The sequence below is a fragment of the Pseudopipra pipra genome, chromosome 3, assembly GCF_036250125.1.
Source record: "Pseudopipra pipra isolate bDixPip1 chromosome 3, bDixPip1.hap1, whole genome shotgun sequence".
In the NCBI taxonomy this organism is placed as follows: domain Eukaryota; kingdom Metazoa; phylum Chordata; class Aves; order Passeriformes; family Pipridae; genus Pseudopipra; species Pseudopipra pipra.
Window position 1 is genome coordinate 33,677,016 of NC_087551.1, and position 20,540 is coordinate 33,697,555.

Sequence of the window (20,540 nt, forward strand, 5' to 3'; positions counted from 1 at the left end):
GTTTGGGACGTGTCTCCCCCTTCCCCGCCTTACCCCGCCCGCCGGACCCGGGCTCTGCGGGGGCTGGAGCGGCCGAGCCCGCAGGGGATGGTCCCGCGGCCGGGGGCGCGCGCGGCGCATCGCGCCCACGCGTGTCCGTGACCGTGACCGTGTCCGTGTCGGTGACCGTGTCCGTGTCCGTGACCGTGTCCGTGACCGTGTCCGTGTCCGTGAGCGGCCCCGGGGCCGCGGTGTCGCGTTTGGCATAGCCCGACGCCGGCGGGACGCGGCCACCGCACGGTGCGAGCGTAAGTGACCGTGAGCGGCGGTGGGGCCCGGTCCGGCCCGGCCCGGGGGCTGCGGGGAGCGGGCCGGAGGGTCGTCCGGGCTTCGCTCCGCGGCGTTGGCGGCGTGTGGGGGGTCGGCGAGCGTGTGCGGGGGGTGCGTGTATGGAGGGCAGCGCGCATCGCTCCCTTAGCATCATTCTCATAGCATCATTGCCTCTAGCGTCATTGCCTTGAGCATCGTTCCCTTACAGCCAGGGCTGTACCGCGGCTTTACCTCCTGTGGGGTTTTAGAACCAGGCAAGATGCCCTGGGAGAGGTGCTACAGCTTATTAAAGTAGCCGATACAGGTAGGGGGACCCAGCGTGAAATCCTTTTCCCCCCATGCAGCCCTTTGGGAGGGTGTCACTTTGCCTAAACTTGCCTGGTTTTTAGCTTTCTCAGTCCACTGAAGTGCTTGCATGATGAAGATATGAATAGTTGATTTAGGCTACAGAAAACCAGCTGTGGAATAGAAAGGAATTTTAGTGCATCTGAATGTTTTCTAACCTCTGTAATGCTTCAACATACTTTGCTGGGCGCTGGTTGACTTTTATCAGCTTTCACTGTGCATCCTGTGGGAGATCACAGTGTATTTATTTCTTGTAACAGGCACAGCAAGACCCAACCCTCACCAGAATCGGTAGGACTTGGTGGGCATTTTTCACTGCATTTTGGAGCAAACCGTTTTCCAGTGTGAGTTTTGAATTGCTTACGTGTGTATGTTAGACTCTGAATCTTCAGCTGAATATTTGTGTAATTGTTTTTGTGCCTGATCTCTTGTGCTTCAGTGGCACAGTTGAATGTATGTGCAGGTTTGGTTGCTTGGAGCTTGTGTTACCTAAATTAAGATGGAAAGGTACGGGAGTGTGCGGAAGGTTGTGGCCAGGGGTAAATGACACCTTTTATGTGGGGAGAAAAAGGAGTAATGAGCTGTGCTGTCATGCAGCACTCCTGTGCTGTGTGGGTGTGACAAGCAGTGTAGATCTCTGGGGTGGTATCCAAAGAATCGTAGTGCTGTCATTCATTGTGTTTCTCTCTGCTGTCATGAAAAGGTATTCTGAGGTGATGTGTCTGTGTATTATTGACAGGCAATACCTCCTCCATTCTTTATAAATGAGAAAAAAAAAATCCAGAAGATATCTTTGGAAGTGTCAGGGCAGGCTTCCATATGTGGCTCCTCTACATTTGCTGAGCTGTTGCTGGAGATGAATGTAGTGAAAAATATTATGCAAAGTACTGAAATGCAGAGAACAGCCTTAGTATTACAGACATTGTGATGCTTTAGTTTCATCAGCACCAAATCATTGAGGCGAATTCAGAACCATAATACAGTTGTAGTATTAACATGTTACCCGTACCAATGTCTGTTTAAAAAAATAATAATTTAAATCACCTCATTTGACTTTAAGAATTTTTTGGGTTTGACCATGAATGAGGAAGCAGCTTTGAGTTCTTGAGAGCACAAGTGGAACTGTGCAGCTGTCAAAAGATGATGTCTGTTGAACGCTGATGTCTTACATAATACTCCTTAGTTGTTTTGCTTTCTCTGTTTTGACTGAGATCCTAGTTTCAGCATCACTGTGTTCAGATTTTGGGCTTTTTTTTTTATTTTTGGGTTTCTTTTTTCTGAAGATGGTTGACTTAATTTTGTGATTTTAGATAAGTTTTGTTTGGTTGGGTTTTTTTCTGTCAGCTCTTCGTTAAACAGCTGCACTTTGTTTAAAGGTGGTTTGCTAAGGTTAAGTTGACCACAGAGTGTTTGCTTACATTGACAGTGTGCTTTTGGTCATGCTTTGGAGCTACCCACCATTCAGTGTTTGAGCAGGATCTCTGGTATTTGATTTGCAGTATTTTGCCTGCTGGGGAGTCTTGCAGTCATTTGGCTGCTGCTTGTATTCCAGGCTGTCACACCTAAGGCTTGCTAGGTTTCAGAGGGCTTATTTGTACAGCACTTAAAGCAAGGCTAGTGGGATCTGGGGTCTTAGGTCTGTGATGCCAAATAATACCACTGTTCCTGCCTTTCGCAAATTTGTGATAGGTGGAAATTCCTACTTGTGGTAGGCTCATCTTCACACCTTGTCTGTTGAAGGGTGTTGAGGAGGTGGCTGGGTTCATGCCCAAACTTCGAGATTGTGCTCAAGGGTCTTGATTTGGGACAATCCTTATTCTCTTTTATGTAAGAGGAGACAGTGAGATGACTCCTTTACCTCTTTCGTACTTTTTTTCTTTAAACGGGGACATAAGTATATTTTTCTTGGCTGAGAGTTTGGACCTTAAAATTGCCCATAGGTGCTTTTTTTTTATAACTAACAATTCTGTTCCCTGAAATACTAATGGATGCACTCAGTTTGTAAATATGTGTGTAGGTTTTATCTGGGACTGCTTACCTAAGACAAGTCTAAGCAAGCTGGAAACTTTAATGTGATTTTTAAAGATTTGTACTAATGTACTATACTTTGTACTAATATTTACATTTTTATTTTAGAGTTTCTGCACAAATTTACATAAAACTGGAATTTAACCTGTCATGGAGCTGGCTCACAGTTTGTTACTGAACGAGGAAGCATTAGCTCAAATCACAGAAGCAAAGAGACCAGTCTTTATCTTTGAGTGGTTAAGATTTTTGGATAAAGTGCTAGTAGCTGCCAACAAGGTAATTTTATGGGTTTTTTCCCCGCTTCTTTGTAAAGCATTTATATTAATTTCATGCCAGAGACAGTTGATAGGTAATGGCCAGATGACAACTGTATGGTTTCAGATTCAGCCTGAAGAGCCTTTCTATTAGCTTGTAGCTCTTAAGTGTTTAATTGTGGGCAGTCAGTAGGCAAGTAGTAAGTATTTTGAAAAAGTAAAATTCAAATAGGATATCAGCTAATTCTTAGCATTTAGCATCTGTCTCTGCTATTATTGAATGTGTCTTGAATCTCTGTGAAACAAGCAATTTGCTAAATTATATGCAATTGGGAGTGGTATAAGGTTTACTTCAATCTCTTGTAGGTTTTTTTGGGTGTTGGTGGCAAGACACAGGATTAAATGACTTTTTTATTTATTTTTGATCTCTTTAACAGACAGATGTCAAGGAAAAACAGAAGAAACTTGTAGAACAGCTAACAGGACTCATCAGCAGTTCCCCTGGGCCACCTACGCGAAAGCTGCTTGCAAAAAATCTCGCTGCTCTCTACAGCATCGGAGACACATTTACTGTTTTTCAGACACTTGACAAGTGTAATGACATCATCAAGAGCAAAGATGACACTGCAGCCTACCTGCCCACAAAACTGTATGTTTAATATTACTAGGGAAAGGGGAATGATTTTTAAGTGGTCCTGGATATTACAGAACAGTCTGCCTGTATATGTGCATGCTATGTTTATTTATATTTTGTGTGCTTATTTGGGGTTCACAGATGCTTGATATAGCAAGAAAAGCACTGGATTGAGATTGTGCAGGGCAGGACTCAAAGGTTACACATACATGGCTGTCTGAAATGTCTTTCTCTAGGCAAGGCACTATTTTATGTTTCTTCACATGCTTATGGCATGGAGAGGATAACAATTAATGCAGTAATGCAATGAAGACTTTCCATCAGTGGAATTATTGCTGATTGCACTCAGGTACCCCATTTAAGATGGAACCTGCAGGTTGTCAAACCAAAGCATTATCTATGCCCACAGACTTGTAATCACATGTTCAAGCTTTTTCCCCTATCAAATCTTGCCTTTTATATTCCTCCACTGTGATATGCCACACAGGTCTCTCAGGCAGAGTCTCTATACTTGGATATGTGTGTGCATGTATGCATGATACAGTTTGTCTTTACTATAGGAGCAGTCTCAATGGTAGGAATTTGGTTAATGCCACAAAAAACTTCCACTGAAACTGGTTTTGGTACTTTCCTGCACATATTGCTTCATATGTTCACAGTGTCTAGTGAACCCTAATTTGGTCTTGCCTTCAGACATTATCACAACAAAAAAGGATTTAACAATAAAGTCTGAAATAGTCACTGTTTGGGTAGGTACTGTCTGCTTATTTGTAGCTTGTGCAGCTCTGTGAGGAACTTGTATAAGTGGGAAGGGTTTTGTACTGTATATATGCTCTGAAACTTAAGCCATCCAAGTGATAGTCCAGCAGTTTTTTTAATGGAGATATGCCCCTTAAGGAGGAGTCTGTAATGAGTTTGTAATATAGCTTTGCTAAAAAATCATTTAGCCAAGAACTACAGATTTAAAAAAAGCCTTGTTTGTGATGAAAAAGTGCATGTTTTCAGGAGCTGCTTCTGTGATTGTCCTGGAACAATTTGTGTATATAACTGCAATATGGCGTTAATTAAATATCCCTAATCTTTAATGGCAGGGCAAGGAAAACATGTAAATAACTGTTTATGGATTGAGTGATTTTACAGTACCTATAACTTTTCTTATGTTATGCAATAATTTATTCATTTTAAGTTCTTAGTCTTGAAAAAAACCTATAATTCAGTATCTACAGAAATGTGTCAGGATATATTATAGGGTAAGAGTTATATTACAGGTACTTGGAAAAAGACCTAATAGTGCTGAGATTTCGGCATATTTTGTTTTCTCCAGAACTTTTCATTCTGTGTGTAGATCCTGTAATAGTACCCCTTCAAATACATTTGTATTCTTAGAAGCTGCTAAACAAAAAGATTGTTTAAATGAACAGCCAGTATAAGTAGTGGATAATAAACAGATTTTTATTCATCAATGATGATTAAAACATACATTTCTGTTTGTTTGTCTTCATTTAGATAATACAGAAAAAGAGTACACCAATTAATGTCTTTTTTCATAGGGCTGCTGTGGCGTGTGTTGGAGCATTTTATGAAAAAATGGGCAGAATGCTGGGTAGTTCTTTTCCAGAAACTGTGAATAATCTTTTAAAGTCTCTGAAAAGTGCAGAGGTAATTTGCAGATTATTTATGTGGTCTTGATTCCATTTAAACTGAAACTTGTTTCTGCCAAAGGTGTTTGCCAAAATGCCTAGGTTATTTTTCTTTTACATCTATAAAGGCAAATCACTTACCTAGTTAGTATCAAATCTACTGCAGAAAGTTTCGAGTTTATCATATGAATATTATAGTAGTTGCTTCATAGTGGCATCAGTAATTAAAACTGCAAAATGACTGTATGTATTATTTCTAACAACTGTGTTAGGATTTTTGCCCAAGTATCCTGAATAAACATTCAGTTGTTAAAAATTAGTAATAAATACTTAAGTTTTGCAGCGAAGTTGTTACTCTGAATGCGAGCAGGATACATTGTGCCCTGAAAAGAGAGAGTATGTCATAATATTGCGAGAATGTATCCTGGGCTGTCAGTAGGTTTGATTTTATAGAAATAGCTGTATTGGAACAAGTTGGAATACTGATTGTGCGGATCTTGACCTGGCCGCTGTTTTCTTCAGCTGTGTTGTTTGTACCTATGTGATAATTTATTTATTTGTTTATGTGTGTGTGTCCTCAAATTGTAAGTACCTGCCTGTGTGCAGGTATAGAAGGAAGCTGTTAACTACTTGAGCTTCCTGTTATCTTGTATCAGCTGGTGTTCTGGTTTTTTTCCTGAGTCTGCAGCAGATAAATAGTGGGACAGGACAGAAGCATTTTGTCTAGAGCCAATTTGTTGGGTTGCCTGGGCTTATCTTAATTTATGTGACAACACAGGGAGTTTTAGTAAAGCTGTATGTAGTGCTTACTGCTATCTAAAATCAGCTAGATATCAGTTACATATGCCTTCATTGTCAGTGTTTCCAAAAATACTCCTGTATAGAAGCAAGAAAATGCAAAAGTATACAACTGGTTCTTAGTATATACTGTGTCCACATTTTTGCATAAATGTTTCTGTGTGTGTGCAGTCTCAGGGCCGGAGTGAAATTCTGATGAGTTTGCAGAAAGTCCTCAATGGACTCGGAGGAGCAGCAGCTTCTTGTCACCGTGACATTTATAAGAACGCCCGATCTCTGCTGACGGACAGATCTATGGCTGTACGATGTGCTGTGGCCAAGGTGGGTGTGTTTTTCACTAGCCTTAGAAGTTCTTGTACTGTGACTGTGAAGAACCTGTAGTTGAAGTGTGACCTGTTGTGTCTGATAGGAAATTTGATAATTAGTTGGGCAAGGTAAGTTCTTCCTAGTTTATACTGCAGGCTCAGACATTTGATTTATTTCACAGGTACTGTAGTAATGTATTCCCCACTTCATAAACATGTATGAGATAGAATATATTAACTGTGAGCCTCAGTGGGAGAGATTTTTCGTAACATATTTCTTTCTTTGAGATTTCTTTTAATTTTTTTATTTATGTATTAGCCTATTCTATGACTCTTCTGATTGTTTACTCAGCTAAGTTATTTGGTATATGGGAGAGTGTAAATTAACTCTTAAAATATTCATATTAAAATATTTGCTGAATAAACCTGACAATTGCAGTCTGATACTTACGTGAAAGGTAAGAATGGTCTCCTGGTGCTTAACAAGTCTATTTTTCTTACAGTGTCTGCTGGAATTACAGAATGAAGCGGTGTTTATGTGGACAGCTGAACTAGAGAATGTTGCAACCCTGTGCTTCAAAGCTCTGGAAAACTCAAACTATGGTGTGCGTGTTGCAGTGTCAAAGCTTTTGGGGACAGTCATGGCTACAGCACTGATACCAAAACAAGCAACAGGTACAAGCCCTTCTGGATTCCATGTCTAAGTGGGCAGACTGCACCTTCAGTACCATGTCACATGACAGTGTTGCACAACACATTGCTGTTCCAGTAGATGAGAGCTCGTAGGTGAATTATTTGTTTTTATAAACAATAAGCTAAAAAGAGGAAAGAGTGCAGAATATCTGTTGTAGTTTTCCCAAAAATCATTTGGGAAAAGTGACTTATTTTTTTAGAATGAAAACAAATTTTTATCTGAAATCTTGGGTAGATTTATTTTTGCAATAAGTCTGGTTTCAGGATCATTGCTTGTATTGTTTCGAACTTTGGGATCAAACTGTTACTTCCCTTTTTCCAAAAGTGATGCGACAAAATGTGAAGAGAGCCACGCTTGAGGAGGTCTTGGAGCTCATGGCCACAGGATTTTTGCGAGGAGGATCTGGTTTCCTGAAGAGTGGTGGAGAGATGTTAAAAGTAGGAGGATCTGTCAATAGGGAAGTGCGAGTTGGTGTTACCCAGGTTTGTAACTTTTTAATTAAGTAACATTTATGTTATATGTATTATATATACATAGTTGTAACCCTTTTAGTAGGAAACATACACTCTTCTGTATTTGTTGATAACTTACAAGTCTGGTTTGACTCACCTATTTTGGGAGATGTACATGAAGTCTTCATTTTGAATTGTAACACACTGATGGCGCTGCTATTATTTACATTGTGTTCTGAAATTTTTTAGAAAGAGACACATTTAAAGTGATGAACTGGCTTTTCTTGCTGTCATGCAGAGAGTGTTTTATGCTTCATAGTGTACATAGCAGTACAGGGGCTACTCTTGGTGCTTGAAACAGTATAGTTTCAGCAACAAAGACTTGGCTACTGCATGGATTCATACTGCCTAACCTGATTAGGGTTGCTTATTACTAACTGGTATTGCTACTGTGCTGCATAATACACAAGTATAACTGTAGTCTTATATAGTCTTTTCTTTCTGTTTTAATTGGACTTTAATCTGTGTGACTTCTGAATTTTGCAGGCCTACGTTGTCTTTGTTACAACATTAGGAGGTCAGTGGTTGGAGCGCAACTTTGCTACCTTTTTGTCCCATGTACTTGATCTGGTCTCCCACCCTCGTGCAACTCAGACCCACGTGGAGGCAGTTTACTCTCGAAGATGCGTGTCATTTATCCTGAGAGCAACTGTGGGCAGCTTACTCGGGGAGAAAGCACAGATTGCAGCTGCCAAAGATATATGTCAAGCCATTGGTAAACAAATGAAGGCAGTGGGTGAGAACCATTTTCCTTTATTTTGAGACCAGTTTAAAGTTACTGTCATTATACTGGGTTAGCCATTTTTCACCTTTCTTCTACTGTGAGGAGCAATTTTTTTGTTATGGTCAATGATAGTTCAGCTGCATTCTGTTTAAATATGCTATCCCAAACGTAAGTTTTACTTGAACAGTGATTGTATAAAGCTGGCTTGTTATCCTGTGATAGCAAATGCAATGTTGAAAGCCTAGAATGGAAATGGGGAGAAAAAAATCTGCATGTGTCATCTATCTTGGGATAGGTTGTATTGAAAGTCATACAGAGTTCTTTACTAGCAGTGCTGAAGGTAGGGCAGGATCTTTTAGGTCCTTGTGTCTCCTCTGCTAACATCCATAATAATAGCTAATTGGGTTTTGTGACAAGTAAAGATGTAATCTGAAGATTGGAATTAGAGAAGAAAAATATGATCCCTTTGCTAAACTTTGCAGAATATGTAATCCCTAACAGGGCTGACAGAATTGTCTTGGCATTTGTGTCCTATGAAATGAATTAGTTTGAGCTGAAGATTTAAAAAGTAAATTGGAATTACACATCCCTGTATTTACCATGCATCTGTTTCTTATCCTTTTCTGCTGTCATCTAATTCGAGTTTAAAGCAATGTTTAAACTATGGAAATGAAATTGATATTGAGACTTTTGCAGGTTTTTCTCATAATTATTTTTTGATAGGGTAAGTATGGAACCTTAAAAGGCTTCTGATTACCATAAGTATTACTTCCAGGAAAATAAGACTATTAGAAATGCTACTTCTGAGGGGAAACAGTTGCAGAAATTACTCTTCCTACCATCTTATCAAAGTTGCAGGAAATTCCATTGTGTATTTGGCTGGTTGGAAGAACTATTTCATTTTTTTGAGAATTTCCAATGAAGTTGATGAAAAATTGATAGTTTTTACTTGGTAATGATAGCTTCCCTTCATATAAGATGGACCATTTTCTAAATTTGTCCTGTAGTAGACACACAAACATTAAGCTGATACTAAAGCACCTTCTCTTTGAAAAGTCAGTTGCTGCTTCTAGGATATTTTGTAGGAGAAAGAACCTACAGTGGGATCTAGGAACTCGGATATCTTTAAAATGATTAAAGATTGTGATTAATTAATTACTAAAGGTCTCAGTATCATTGAGTGTGTATGCATGCAGATTTGTATGCAAAACCTAGATATGTCAAGATTGTATTTTTTTTGTTACTGTGTATAGATACACATATACAGCATTTGTGTAGTGTATACTTATTTTTGCTGTGTTATGCTGTTAGTGCTGTAATTTTAGTGCTCTGCCACCCATAGTAACTGCTGGGCAACTGTGTTTTATGGTCTTTGGATGATTGTGTTTGGCTGATAGCTATAAAACTATTCCCTTCCAGAATGTGTTCGCTTTGCAAGTTCTCACTATCACCAGACTTGTGATTTTGTTTTAATACAGGGTTGGTATCAAAACAAAACTGTCACTTTCTGTCCTGTGCAGCTCATGTGTGATTCAAATGGTAGTTAAGAAAGATACTCTTCCTTTTCTTTTCTGCAGAAGCAGTAGTGAATGATGCTAACAGTGAAAATAAATCAGGAGCTGCTGATGTAGCTGCAAGCCAGCATGTAATGGTGTGTGCCCTCCAGGAATTGGGTAGTCTGGTTCAGAGTCTGAATGCCACTGCATCTCCCCTTATTCAAGAACCCTCTATAGGTACGCAAATAAATGGAAATAGATTGTGAGGCATTTGAGCAATGAATATGAAATATCATTAAGTCTACTTAAATAATGAATGAATATGTAAGAAATAAATCAGTGAAGCTGGCACTTCCTGTAGTGCTCCAGATAGCTACAGTTGTCCAGCTCATTGTTTTTAGTACCCTAACTTTAGTTCAAGTTTGACAAAGTATTAAACAGCTGTTTTGATTGGAGTCTGTCTGAAGCTATTTCTTAGGGTAAGTAAAGTTGTAATTTTTGGTATTGGTCTGTTTACAATAATAGTTTTATAGGAAATACATTGTTTTGCTGTGTAAGGTTTGAAATACTTGCTCCTGGAAAACTGTATTGCCTTTAAATACCAAATTTCTGTGGGGAGGCAAAAGTATTTTGTTCAGGTGAAGCTGTGGGTAATGCCATTTAAAAAAAAGTGGTTCTTTGTCTTAAGTTGACTAGGGTTTGTGGGGGATTTTCTTGTTTGTTTCAGTATCTGAATTCACATTTGTGCTGTAGTGTTGCAGTTTTTAAAGTTTTTTCAGTTTCTGGATGCCTATGGTCTTTTCCAACAGAAGTGCAAGCTCTTTTAGTTATTTCATTGTGCAGATTGTTGTCTTGATGCATATGATATTCTTCTCATACTGATTTGTGCCAGCTGTGGGGTGGGGGAGACCGCCCATATTTATTCCTTCTGGCTGCTGCATCCCATAAGAATAGAGGGGACCGTATCTCAGCATTATTTCTGTTAGCGGCTGTGAACTAAGCAGGTGGAAATTGCTCACTAACTCAAGAGAAAGCAAGAGATAAAGCAGCAGTGAGGGTTTGAAGTAAGTGTTTTCCAAGATCTGGACCAAAGAAGGTCTTGATGTGGAGACAGGTTGGACTGAAGGACTCAGAAAGTGGGAATAAGTAAGCACAGAGGTTTCTGTAGAGTGTAGAAAGCTGGAAACATGATGCAGAGGGGACAGCACTGTGTCAAAAGCAGAGTACAGCAGTCAGTGACATCTGTAGCATATGCTTGGCTACAATGTGAAACAAAACCAAAGATAGTCTTACTGTTGCTCTGTTATTGGCAATGTGTGTAAAACATTCTGGGAATAATCACATCCAGTGCCTGTTTCCTTATATAGAGTTGCTACCTCTTTTCAATGTTTAAGTAGAAGTCTCTTCTATGGCTCTGACAGCTCCAACTTTGCTGGTAGAATCTGATGTGGAGCAGTATAATGCTGATAACACCTCTTTCTTTCATTAAAGGAAAAGGCAAAGTCATAAAATTCAAATACTCTTAATTCTGACTTTCTTAACTTTCACATTGACTGTCTAGTATTGATTCAGTTTACTTGTCTATGTGTATTAAAACCAGCATAAGTTAAAGACTGTAAACTCTCCTTTCTGTAGGTCTGTTGGAGACAGTAACTTCAGTTCTTCTTCATCCCAGCATGGCCGCTCGCCTTGCTGCGGCGTGGTGCTTGCGGTGTGTAGCCGTGGCATTGCCTTTTCAGTTGACTCCATTTTTAGACAGATGTGCAGAAAGACTCAACAATCTGAAGACCTCCCCTGAAGCTGTTAGTGGCTACAGTTTTGCAATGGCTGCATTGTTAGGTGGTGTGCATCAGTGTCCACTAGGTATTCCTCATGCCAAAGGAAAGGTGAGATAATGAGTGTTTCATCTGTGAGTGTACTAAAAGATACCTTTTTATCTACAAGTAATAGGTTTGCAAAATGTGTGGCATGCTAGTGAGTTAAAGCATTATTGAAATTAAACTTGTGCCTAGCGTGAGAGTAGTGGCCAGAGTACATGTTTGTAGTATCTCAGTTGCAATATTTAACAGCTTTTTTCCTCTCTCTCTTTTGAATTTGCTGAAGAGAAATTGAAATATTGGAAAATCTCTGAAATAACTGCTGATGAGAATATTTCTAGCTGTATTGTCATATGAAAAACACTAATCATCTGCATGAAATGTAATGTGCATTTCATTCTTTTTCCAAGGTCAACTTAAATGATTTGAGAACATCTTTATATATAGTCTATAAGAGTGAACAAATAGCAGTAGCTTGCAGTGGTTTCATTTATATTTTTAAATCTCTTGTGTTTTGTCATTGGTGCAGATGGTGGTCAGTATTGCTGAGGATCTGTTACGAACTGCTGCGCAAAACAGCAGGCTCTCCTTGCAGCGGACTCAAGCTGGATGGCTTTTACTTGGAGCACTCATGACTTTAGGTTTGTAAAAATGGTCTGCTTTTTCTTTTATTTAAAGCTTGTCTAACATTTCTGATTATCCACTCTGGCAAATGGTCTATACACATAATCAGTTCAGTCTAGCACAGGAGTATTTATACGGGAGAAACAGTGTTCGTACACTTATTTCAGTAGTATAGTTATGCTGGGGAGAGATGAAGTGTTAGAGTTTATGTAAGCTGAAGGATAGTAGAAGGTGCCATACCTAAAAAAAAATAAAATCTGTTTTTAGAAACCCAGCCTTTAGTCATTCTATGAAAGGGCAAAATTGCCCATAGTCTTCCTTCCTTAATACCGTGGTGCAGAAGAAATGGACCGTAAGTAAATGCAATGAGCATTCCAACAAGTTGCATGTGTACCTCTAGATAGGCAACAGTACTGATTCAAGGTGTTGTCAGTTTAAAAGCCCTTCAGTTTTTTAAAAGACCCAGCCTCACGTTCATATCTGCCATAACAGAAGTATCAGAAGCTGTATTTTGAGAGGTTGCAAGTGAACTCTTGAATTTTGCGGTAGTACTGTTTTTTCTGTTTTGAGTTTTATTATACTGGAAAATATGATAAAGTTTCGATGCATTCTGCACTATTTTGATCTGTCAGAAAATACCATTTTATGTTTAATCTCATTTCTCTAAATTGTCTCTTTTTTGCCAGTTTATTGTCATGTTTTTCTAACAGTGTATCCCTATTTTGGTTATCTTTCTCTAACGTATTTTTAATGTACTTGCATTAGACCTTTTTCAGAAGCTTAGAAAAAAATTTGACTGTTAAGGTAATTTAGATAATCAGTAACTATCAGTTATTTTTATATTCGTTTTTTGGACGAGTTATGGTAGGCTAAAGAATTTGCCTTCAAAATAGCAACATAAAAAAATTTGAAGTCAAAAAGATAGTAAAAAGAAGTTGGCAGTGGTTCCATAGGACATGGTAGTGTATAGAATAGCCTATTTCCTATATTTTTGGTACTGATATCAAGAAGCAGACTTAATGTATAGTAGTTGTTTGCCACACTTTTAACCTAGAAATGAGAAAGAATTTAATTTGGTTTTTGTTGTTCAAATGGGGAGAAAAGGAGAAGTGAAATAAGACAAAAACAGCTCAAAGAGCAAAAGCCTTCATAGCAGATTTTTCACACTCAGTTAAATACATGTTTTTATTATACTGTCACTTTATTTTTTTTGCATAGGTCCTTCTGTTGTTCGGTATCATCTGCCTAAGATGTTGCTGCTGTGGCGAAATGTGTTTCCACGTTCTCTGAAGGAGCTGGAAGCAGAGAAGGCGAGAGGAGATTCTTTTACCTGGCAAGTAACGTTGGAAGGCCGTGCTGGAGCTCTGTGTGGTAAGAATTTCAGACTTTGAGATTACACCTGTACAGGAAACCAAAACGTGATCCCAAGTATTGTAGAGAGAACTCTTGTAACTTTCCTGCTTTCTTTGAAAATGAGTAAAATGTGTCAGACTTTCATCAATGTGACCTGGTTTTGGCATACAGTTTTTGGAGGATATCATACAGTCTCTGAATAAACATTTTTAATTGTTGCTTTTTTGATATTCTCCTAGGATCTGTATCTTGCTTATGTTTTGTATTTGTTTGTTTCAGTGAAAGTTTAATTTAAACCTTTTCGTTATTAGCTATGAGAAGTTTTGTTGCTCACTGCCCTGAGCTGCTTACTGAGGATGTGATCAGGAAACTGATGACACCCATAGAATGTGCCATGACAATGATGTCGCAGTAAGTAGGCAGTTTTTGCTCTTTATTTACTTGTCTTTTCTTGAAATACTACAACTAATTTGTTTTAATTCATGTTCTGACATAGTACTGCACTGTTACTGCACATCCATTTTGAAGAAAAACTTTTATCCTTATGTTTGCGGTCTTTAGCTTTGTAAAATTATTACTGCTGAAGGGCCTACAGTGGTAACTTTGGTAACTGTGCTTTGATTTCCAGTTCAGTGAGCTTTTGAATTCATGGTTTGCTTATCCCTGTGCAAGAAATGACAAAACTAAGATACTGGTATACTAGATGTTATTAAAAAAGCTCTTCTCTTATAAATTGAACTAATGAAAAGACTTTCAGCATTTTACAGAATAAAAATAAAACACAGAATTGAGTTGGTTTTGTGGTTTGGTGTCTGTCCCTTTCCTCTGCCCCACCCCTAATTAAAAAAGAGCTTTCTTCTGAGGAGGTGCATTTCACTGATTTAGGGCGGCGTGTGTTGTGGTTTTGTTGTTTTGGTATTTCTGTTTCTTTTAAAAGTCTTCTCTGTACAATTACTTCTGAAAATGTACTGATAATTGAGTGATGTCCAGAGTAGTTCTCTGAACAATTTTTTCTTGCCTTGGATAGAGATATATCTTGTGAAAAGAAATTTGAAAATACTCTTTTCAGTAACTACAGCATTTCTGGTTGTCTCTTTTTCTTTTTTAATTCTGTAGCATTCCATCAGTAATTAAAGCCCATGGAGCTCATCTCAAAGCTAGTGCAGCTATGGTTCGTTTAAGACTTTATGATATATTGGCTTTATTGCCTCCAAAGACATATGAAGGTACATACATTTTTAACAATTTTTAATAAAGTAAAAATTCTGCTTGCTCCTTGTGATGTATTTTTGGTGTTTACCTTTGAAGCAAATAGAAGATTGAAAATAGGATTCAAGAATCTCCAAGAATCTTGTACTATATTCCTCATCTTCTGTATGTCATCTTGACAGTATAACTACAGAGGATGAATATTGCTAAACATTCATAGAGTAACACAGTATAAAAGTTATAGTCCTGTTTATAGGATTGGGAGGTATGAAGATTATGTTCTGAGATCCAATAATGGTGGTTTAAGTCATTGTTACTTAAAAGATGGAGAACATTATTTCATGATTTTAGTATACTGAAAAGACAGATGTAACAATGAAGGTTTAGTTTTGGTTTCAGTGTTGCTTTGTTTGTGTTTTTGTTTTTGTTTGAGGTGTTTTTTGTTTGTTTGTTTTTACCTGATTTACTGTATTAGACAGATGTACTATTATTAAATTTATATGAGCATTGTCACAGGGTCTGAAAGATTAGCTTTTTGGGTTTTGTTTGTTTTTGTTATTTCATTAAATTTACACGAGCATGTGGATGAGCAAATTTTTTCAAAATCTGGATTATTGTCCTGGAAGGAATGACCCAATCTGTTGTTTAGAACAGGACACCATCCTGAGTAATGTCCTCTAGTGGACCCTGCTTGAGCAGGGAGTTGGGACTAGATGACTCCCAATGGTTCTCAACCTTATCCATTCTTTGGGTATTTGGGTACCCATGATTTGGGAATTGAGAGCCTAGGGTTCTGTTTGAAACCTTGCTCTCAACTCTAGTCTTGTCAGGTTTACTTCTCTGTTCTCTACCTCTAAAATCGAAGTAATGATACATGTGTAACTTCTGATCAATAGCTGGAATGTTTTGGCTAAGAAGCAGCAATGATTCTTTTTAATATTTATCTTTTTAGGATCATTTAATGCGCTGCTTCGAGAGTTGGTAGCAGAATTTACTTTGACAGACAACTCTGCTAATACAACCACATCACTCTTAAGGTCTCTTTGTCATTATGATGATAGTGTTTTGCTTGGCTCTTGGCTGCAGGAAACGGATCATAAGTCAATTGAAGATCAGGTAATAAAAAACTGGAATAATGAATTATCTGCCCTCTCTGTGTGATGTGTGTATGGGGAAACCTTTTAAAACTGAAGCTTCATGCCTTGTTTTTAGTCTTATTTCAGAGCTTTGTTAGATATAAGTTCTTCCATCTACAGGGTACTGTTTTGATTAAAAACTACCTGCAGCTGAGATATAAATTGCATAACCCTACTCACAGGGTTGTGCTTAGTGAATTAGCCTAATTTCTTAAAAAAAACCCCAACCCAACACTCCCAGTCCATCCCCCAATCTTCCTAGTCTAGCAGTTGTTCTCATATATATATGGGTTTTTTCTGAACATGGAGAAATGTAGGTTCCACTTAACATGTTTTATAATGAAATTGCTGTCAGAATATCAATATTGCAAATGGTGTTACAACAAAACAAGATTTAACTGGTTTTATGGGTGTAGTATGAAATCTTACATTTCATTTGGAAATGTTGACACGATGTTGTTGGCTGAAATGCCTCTTCTGCAACAGCCCATCTAATAATGGAAAGGTTTCTGAGAAGGCTTGATGCAGCAGATTGAAAAGCTAAGACTGATACCAAACGTGAGAAACTAAAGGGAAGCTGTTTCTGAGGCACAAGCAGCATGTCAAAGCAGAAAAAGTTTTTATAAACTTCCTTTGTTTGTTGTGGTGGACATAGTGGACTTCCAGTGCAGTCTTCAATCCACAGAGGTTTCTGGGATGCTCCTTCCCCTCATTTTTTTTTTTTGTTCACCTCTTACCTGTAAAACCATGGCACTGTTGGTAAGTGAAGATCTGTAGTGTGTCACAGGATTCTGGCACTGTGCACTTGCAGCCCAGAAACTCAAGCAAATCCTGGACTGCATCAAAAGCAGTGTGGCCAGCAGGTTCAAGAAGGTGTTTCTGCCCCTCTACTCTGCTCTGATGCAACCCCACCGGGAGAACTGTGTACAGTTCTGGTGTCCCCAACACAAGAAGGACATGGAGCAAGTCCATAGGAAGGCCACGAAGTCCCTACCAAGACAGTCTGAGGAACTTGGCTATGTTCAGTCTGGAGAAGAGAAGGTTGTTGGGAGGCCTCATAGCAACCTTCCAGTGTCTGAAGGGGGCCTACAGGGGAGCTGGAGTTCATCAGGAACTGTAGTGATAGGACAGGGAGTAATGGGTACAAATTGAAAGAGAGGAAATTAGGTTACATATTAGGAAGAACTTCTTTACTCTTAGGGCGGTGAGACACTGGGACAGGTTGTCCAGGGAGGTTGTGGATGCCCCAGCCCTGTCAGTGTTTGAAGCCAGGTTGGATAAGGCCTTGAGCAACCTGATCCAGTGGAGGGTGTCCCTGCCTATGGCAGAGAGGACTGGGAGTAGATGATCTTTACGGTTCATTCCAACCCCTTAACATTCTATAGTTCTATGATTTTCTTCTGCTTGATCACATTTTGTTTTAGTGATACAGAGGTCTCAACAAATGTTTGCTATTGTTTTCTGAACCTTTAAGAAGAATATAGATCTACTGGATTCAAATTTGGTTTCATGATTAAATAATTGACAGGAATATAAAATTTTCTTCAGAGAAAATAGATAATTGTTTAATTGTGTTTTCTGAAGGAATGATGTTTAGAAAGTATTTTCTTGAGGATAGGAGCATTAGTAGTTTTAGTATTGTTTCTACTGTTTTCTACTGTTTCTACATCATAGCCAAAACTGATCATTTAATATACGGTATTGTATTTTATTGTATATATGAATGACCTTTTTTATGAAATGCTACTTCATAATCAGTGATTCAGAAGCTACTATTAGTACCAGAATTAATCTAATTTTCTCTATTTTCCACCTCTCACTACCAGGAGTGATAGTTTTTGTATTTATCCAGCTGTTAACTGCTTTGACCCTTCAGGATTCAGCTGACCCTGTAAATACTGCTGTGTTTGCATGGGGGCACTTCAGTTGCATTCAGGTGTTTGTAAGCTGTTTTGTTGTTCTAAGCTATTGCATATGTGTTTTGGTTATCTCTAGTTCCAGGTTTTATGTGCAAAGGTATATTCAGAGGTATTCATGTTATGTGGCATTTTGCAGCTTCAGCCAAACAGTGCATCTGGAAGTGGTGCTCTGGAACATGATCCCTCTTCTATTTATTTGCGCATCCCTGCTGGTGAAGCTGTACCTGGCCCCCTTCCTTTAGGAGTATCTGTCATCGATGCATCTGTGGCTCTCTTTGGTGTGGTTTTTCCTCATGTGTCCTACAAACACAGGTCAGTTTACATCAGTGTTAATTTTCAGAACCTAGTGCCTTACTCTCTGGATGCTATTATGTTAGTGGTTTTTTTGGTTTGTTTGTATTTTTTCCCCCTGAAATAAGAATCGACTGTGGTATCAACTACCTTTAAATTCATAGTTTACTATTTGGTGTCCATTGTGTCTCAGGATTCCAGAATATGTCTACTCAGTTTAGAAATAAGGTAGTTTCTTCAGTTTTATCACTTTTGAAGATTAATGTTCAGAGGTGGAGACTAGATTCTTGTCTTTTTGTACTGCATTTAACAGTAGTAATATCTCTGCAACCAAAATTTCCTGCAAAAGTAGCCATTGCAATTAACTTCAGCCTTAAAAACAGCAGTGGCATGCATTGAATTTCATTCGACTTCCACAACTGAGGCATTTGATTTATACTCAGCAGATAATTGTATGCATGATGAAAAGGAGGAAATGGAATTCACCTTATTTTCCTTTGTGTTCTACGTTACCTTTACAGAGTTATGAGTTGTCAGGACTACTTTTGTCATTCAGTTTAGCTAATTTGTCACTGAGCACACAGTGAAAGCAGCTCTAAGATGCATTTCAAAGTAAAATCATCCTTCAGTACAATCCTGATGGCAACAGTTTTTTCCTAGCAGTCAATCTCATTTTGCAGCAAGGGCAGGATAGACTTGGGGCCCGCTTGCATTAATTGAGCTTGATCTTTATCTATTGTTAACTATGAAAAGATTTAGCTGCAAAACAGCTGAGTAATTAAGAACGCAGATTATTCATTACATTCTTGTTGTTGGTATCTTCTAAGGAACACTCCTCCTCCCAGTATGTTTTCTGGGTGGAAGTGGAGGGAGGAATGGAGTTTAAACAGGAAAAACAATAGAACAATAAAATGAATATGGAGGGTAACACTATTTTAAATGGTAGTGGAAAGGCAACATTTTTCCTCTTTGGTTTCTAGTTATACAGCCAAATGCACCTAAGGACTTACATCCTCTTGGTGGTGTTTTATTCAAAAGGAAATGAAAAAATCTGTGGATGAACTAAAAGAACCAGCAAAGGGATGTTCAGAATAACTCTACTCTTTCTGCCTGTAGTGAATACCTTCTGCAGCCCTTGAAGCATAAATTCTGTGACTGAACTTGAAAGGTCCTTTTGTTGTGTGTGTTTTTCTATCAGCTGTGTTTTAGTTTGTATTTTGAAAGGCTATCACTTCAATTATGTTCTTTCCTTTGTTTTAGATTACAGATGTTGGATCACTTTGCTGAATGTGTCAAGCAGGCTAAAGGTGTTCGCCAGCAAGCTGTACAGCTTAATATCTTTACAGCTGTTCTTAGTGCCTTAAAGGTAAAACTTGTAAGCTTGTAATGGAAGCCAAAGTTCATCAGTTTGTATTCAATACAAAGAGCCGTTAGAAGAACCATTGCTAAAGTTACCACTCAAACATTCAAAAGTTTGAAAATACTAAAATTGCATTTTTTCCCAGATATTAGTATGAGCTCTCGTCTGCGTGTATCAGCACAGAGGAGAAATGAGGCTCGTGTAGTCAGCATTCTGCAATATTCAGCGTTCTCTAGTATTCAGACTTTCTTTTTTAACACTTTTAATTATCAGTCCTGTAGGTTTATTTGCACTGGACTCATGGAGTTAAGTACTTTGTCATATATATTCAAAAAAACCCTCAGTACTGTGCAGATGAGGCTTGTGGAAACAAAAACACAAATATAACTGGGTTTACAGTTTGGTTGCTGAATTCTATTGCACTGGATTCTAGATGGTTATGTGCAGTCCCACTGACTTCAGCTACAGCTCTGTGCTCTTTAGCTACAGTTGGAAATGCAGCCTCACACTATCAAGTCAGGAAGCTAGATAGCAAGCACAAATAATGCCTGCCTCGTTTAAGCTGATTGTTACTGAAGCCTCGTGTCTTTGGTTGATTGGCAAAATACATTGGCAAAACAACACCTCACTTCTTGCATTGTTCTTAGAAACGTGAACTATGTTGCTACAAGTTGAAAAGTAGATTCTGGGGCAGATTTCTGGAATCTCCCATGCCATGCCAAATGGTCAAAGAATTGTCAAAATTGAGCTGAAATAAGGATTTCAGATCAGAAAATGACAATCTATGGTAAAGCCTTTGACTTTTTCCTCTATAATACATTGCAGTATTTTTACTTTACATGTGTTGAATTATTTTTCCCAGAGTAAAATACTTCCTGAAAATTGTGAAAGGTGATGTACCTATTAATGAAATATGTAAACCAAAGAAGCTGCAGAAGCAGTGTTTAGTGTTATTGTTCTGTACAGTGTTCATTTAAGAGGCTGTATAAATGTTTGTAAAGATGTGATTATTAAGAAAAAAATATTTTCATGAACCTAAAATGTCTTCAGTGTAAGTGATTCTTGCAGAAACATAACTGAGCTGTGGTTTTC

The 20,540-nt window shown here is 38.4% G+C and overlaps 1 protein-coding gene across 2 annotated transcripts in view; it reads left to right on the plus strand.

The window, feature by feature from the left end:
• The first annotated feature begins 172 nt into the window (after positions 1 to 172).
• Positions 173 to 20,540, plus strand: part of HEATR5B (HEAT repeat containing 5B) — a 55,837-nt gene continuing 35,469 nt past the window's right edge. The window contains exons 1-18 of one of the 2 annotated variants that reach the window (XM_064648568.1): positions 173 to 287; positions 915 to 998; positions 2,791 to 2,958; positions 3,374 to 3,585; positions 5,121 to 5,229; positions 6,180 to 6,329; positions 6,817 to 6,988; positions 7,332 to 7,489; positions 8,006 to 8,255; positions 9,821 to 9,976; positions 11,375 to 11,625; positions 12,086 to 12,197; positions 13,399 to 13,551; positions 13,845 to 13,944; positions 14,650 to 14,759; positions 15,695 to 15,858; positions 17,934 to 18,109; positions 19,349 to 19,454. In XM_064648568.1, the coding sequence (XP_064504638.1) occupies positions 2,833 to 2,958; positions 3,374 to 3,585; positions 5,121 to 5,229; positions 6,180 to 6,329; positions 6,817 to 6,988; positions 7,332 to 7,489; positions 8,006 to 8,255; positions 9,821 to 9,976; positions 11,375 to 11,625; positions 12,086 to 12,197; positions 13,399 to 13,551; positions 13,845 to 13,944; positions 14,650 to 14,759; positions 15,695 to 15,858; positions 17,934 to 18,109; positions 19,349 to 19,454 (2,505 nt within the window). In that variant the 5' untranslated portion in view covers positions 173 to 287; positions 915 to 998; positions 2,791 to 2,832. The remainder of the gene's footprint in view (positions 288 to 914; positions 999 to 2,790; positions 2,959 to 3,373; positions 3,586 to 5,120; positions 5,230 to 6,179; positions 6,330 to 6,816; positions 6,989 to 7,331; positions 7,490 to 8,005; positions 8,256 to 9,820; positions 9,977 to 11,374; positions 11,626 to 12,085; positions 12,198 to 13,398; positions 13,552 to 13,844; positions 13,945 to 14,649; positions 14,760 to 15,694; positions 15,859 to 17,933; positions 18,110 to 19,348; positions 19,455 to 20,540) is intronic. The other variant, XM_064648569.1, reaches the window with a different exon arrangement.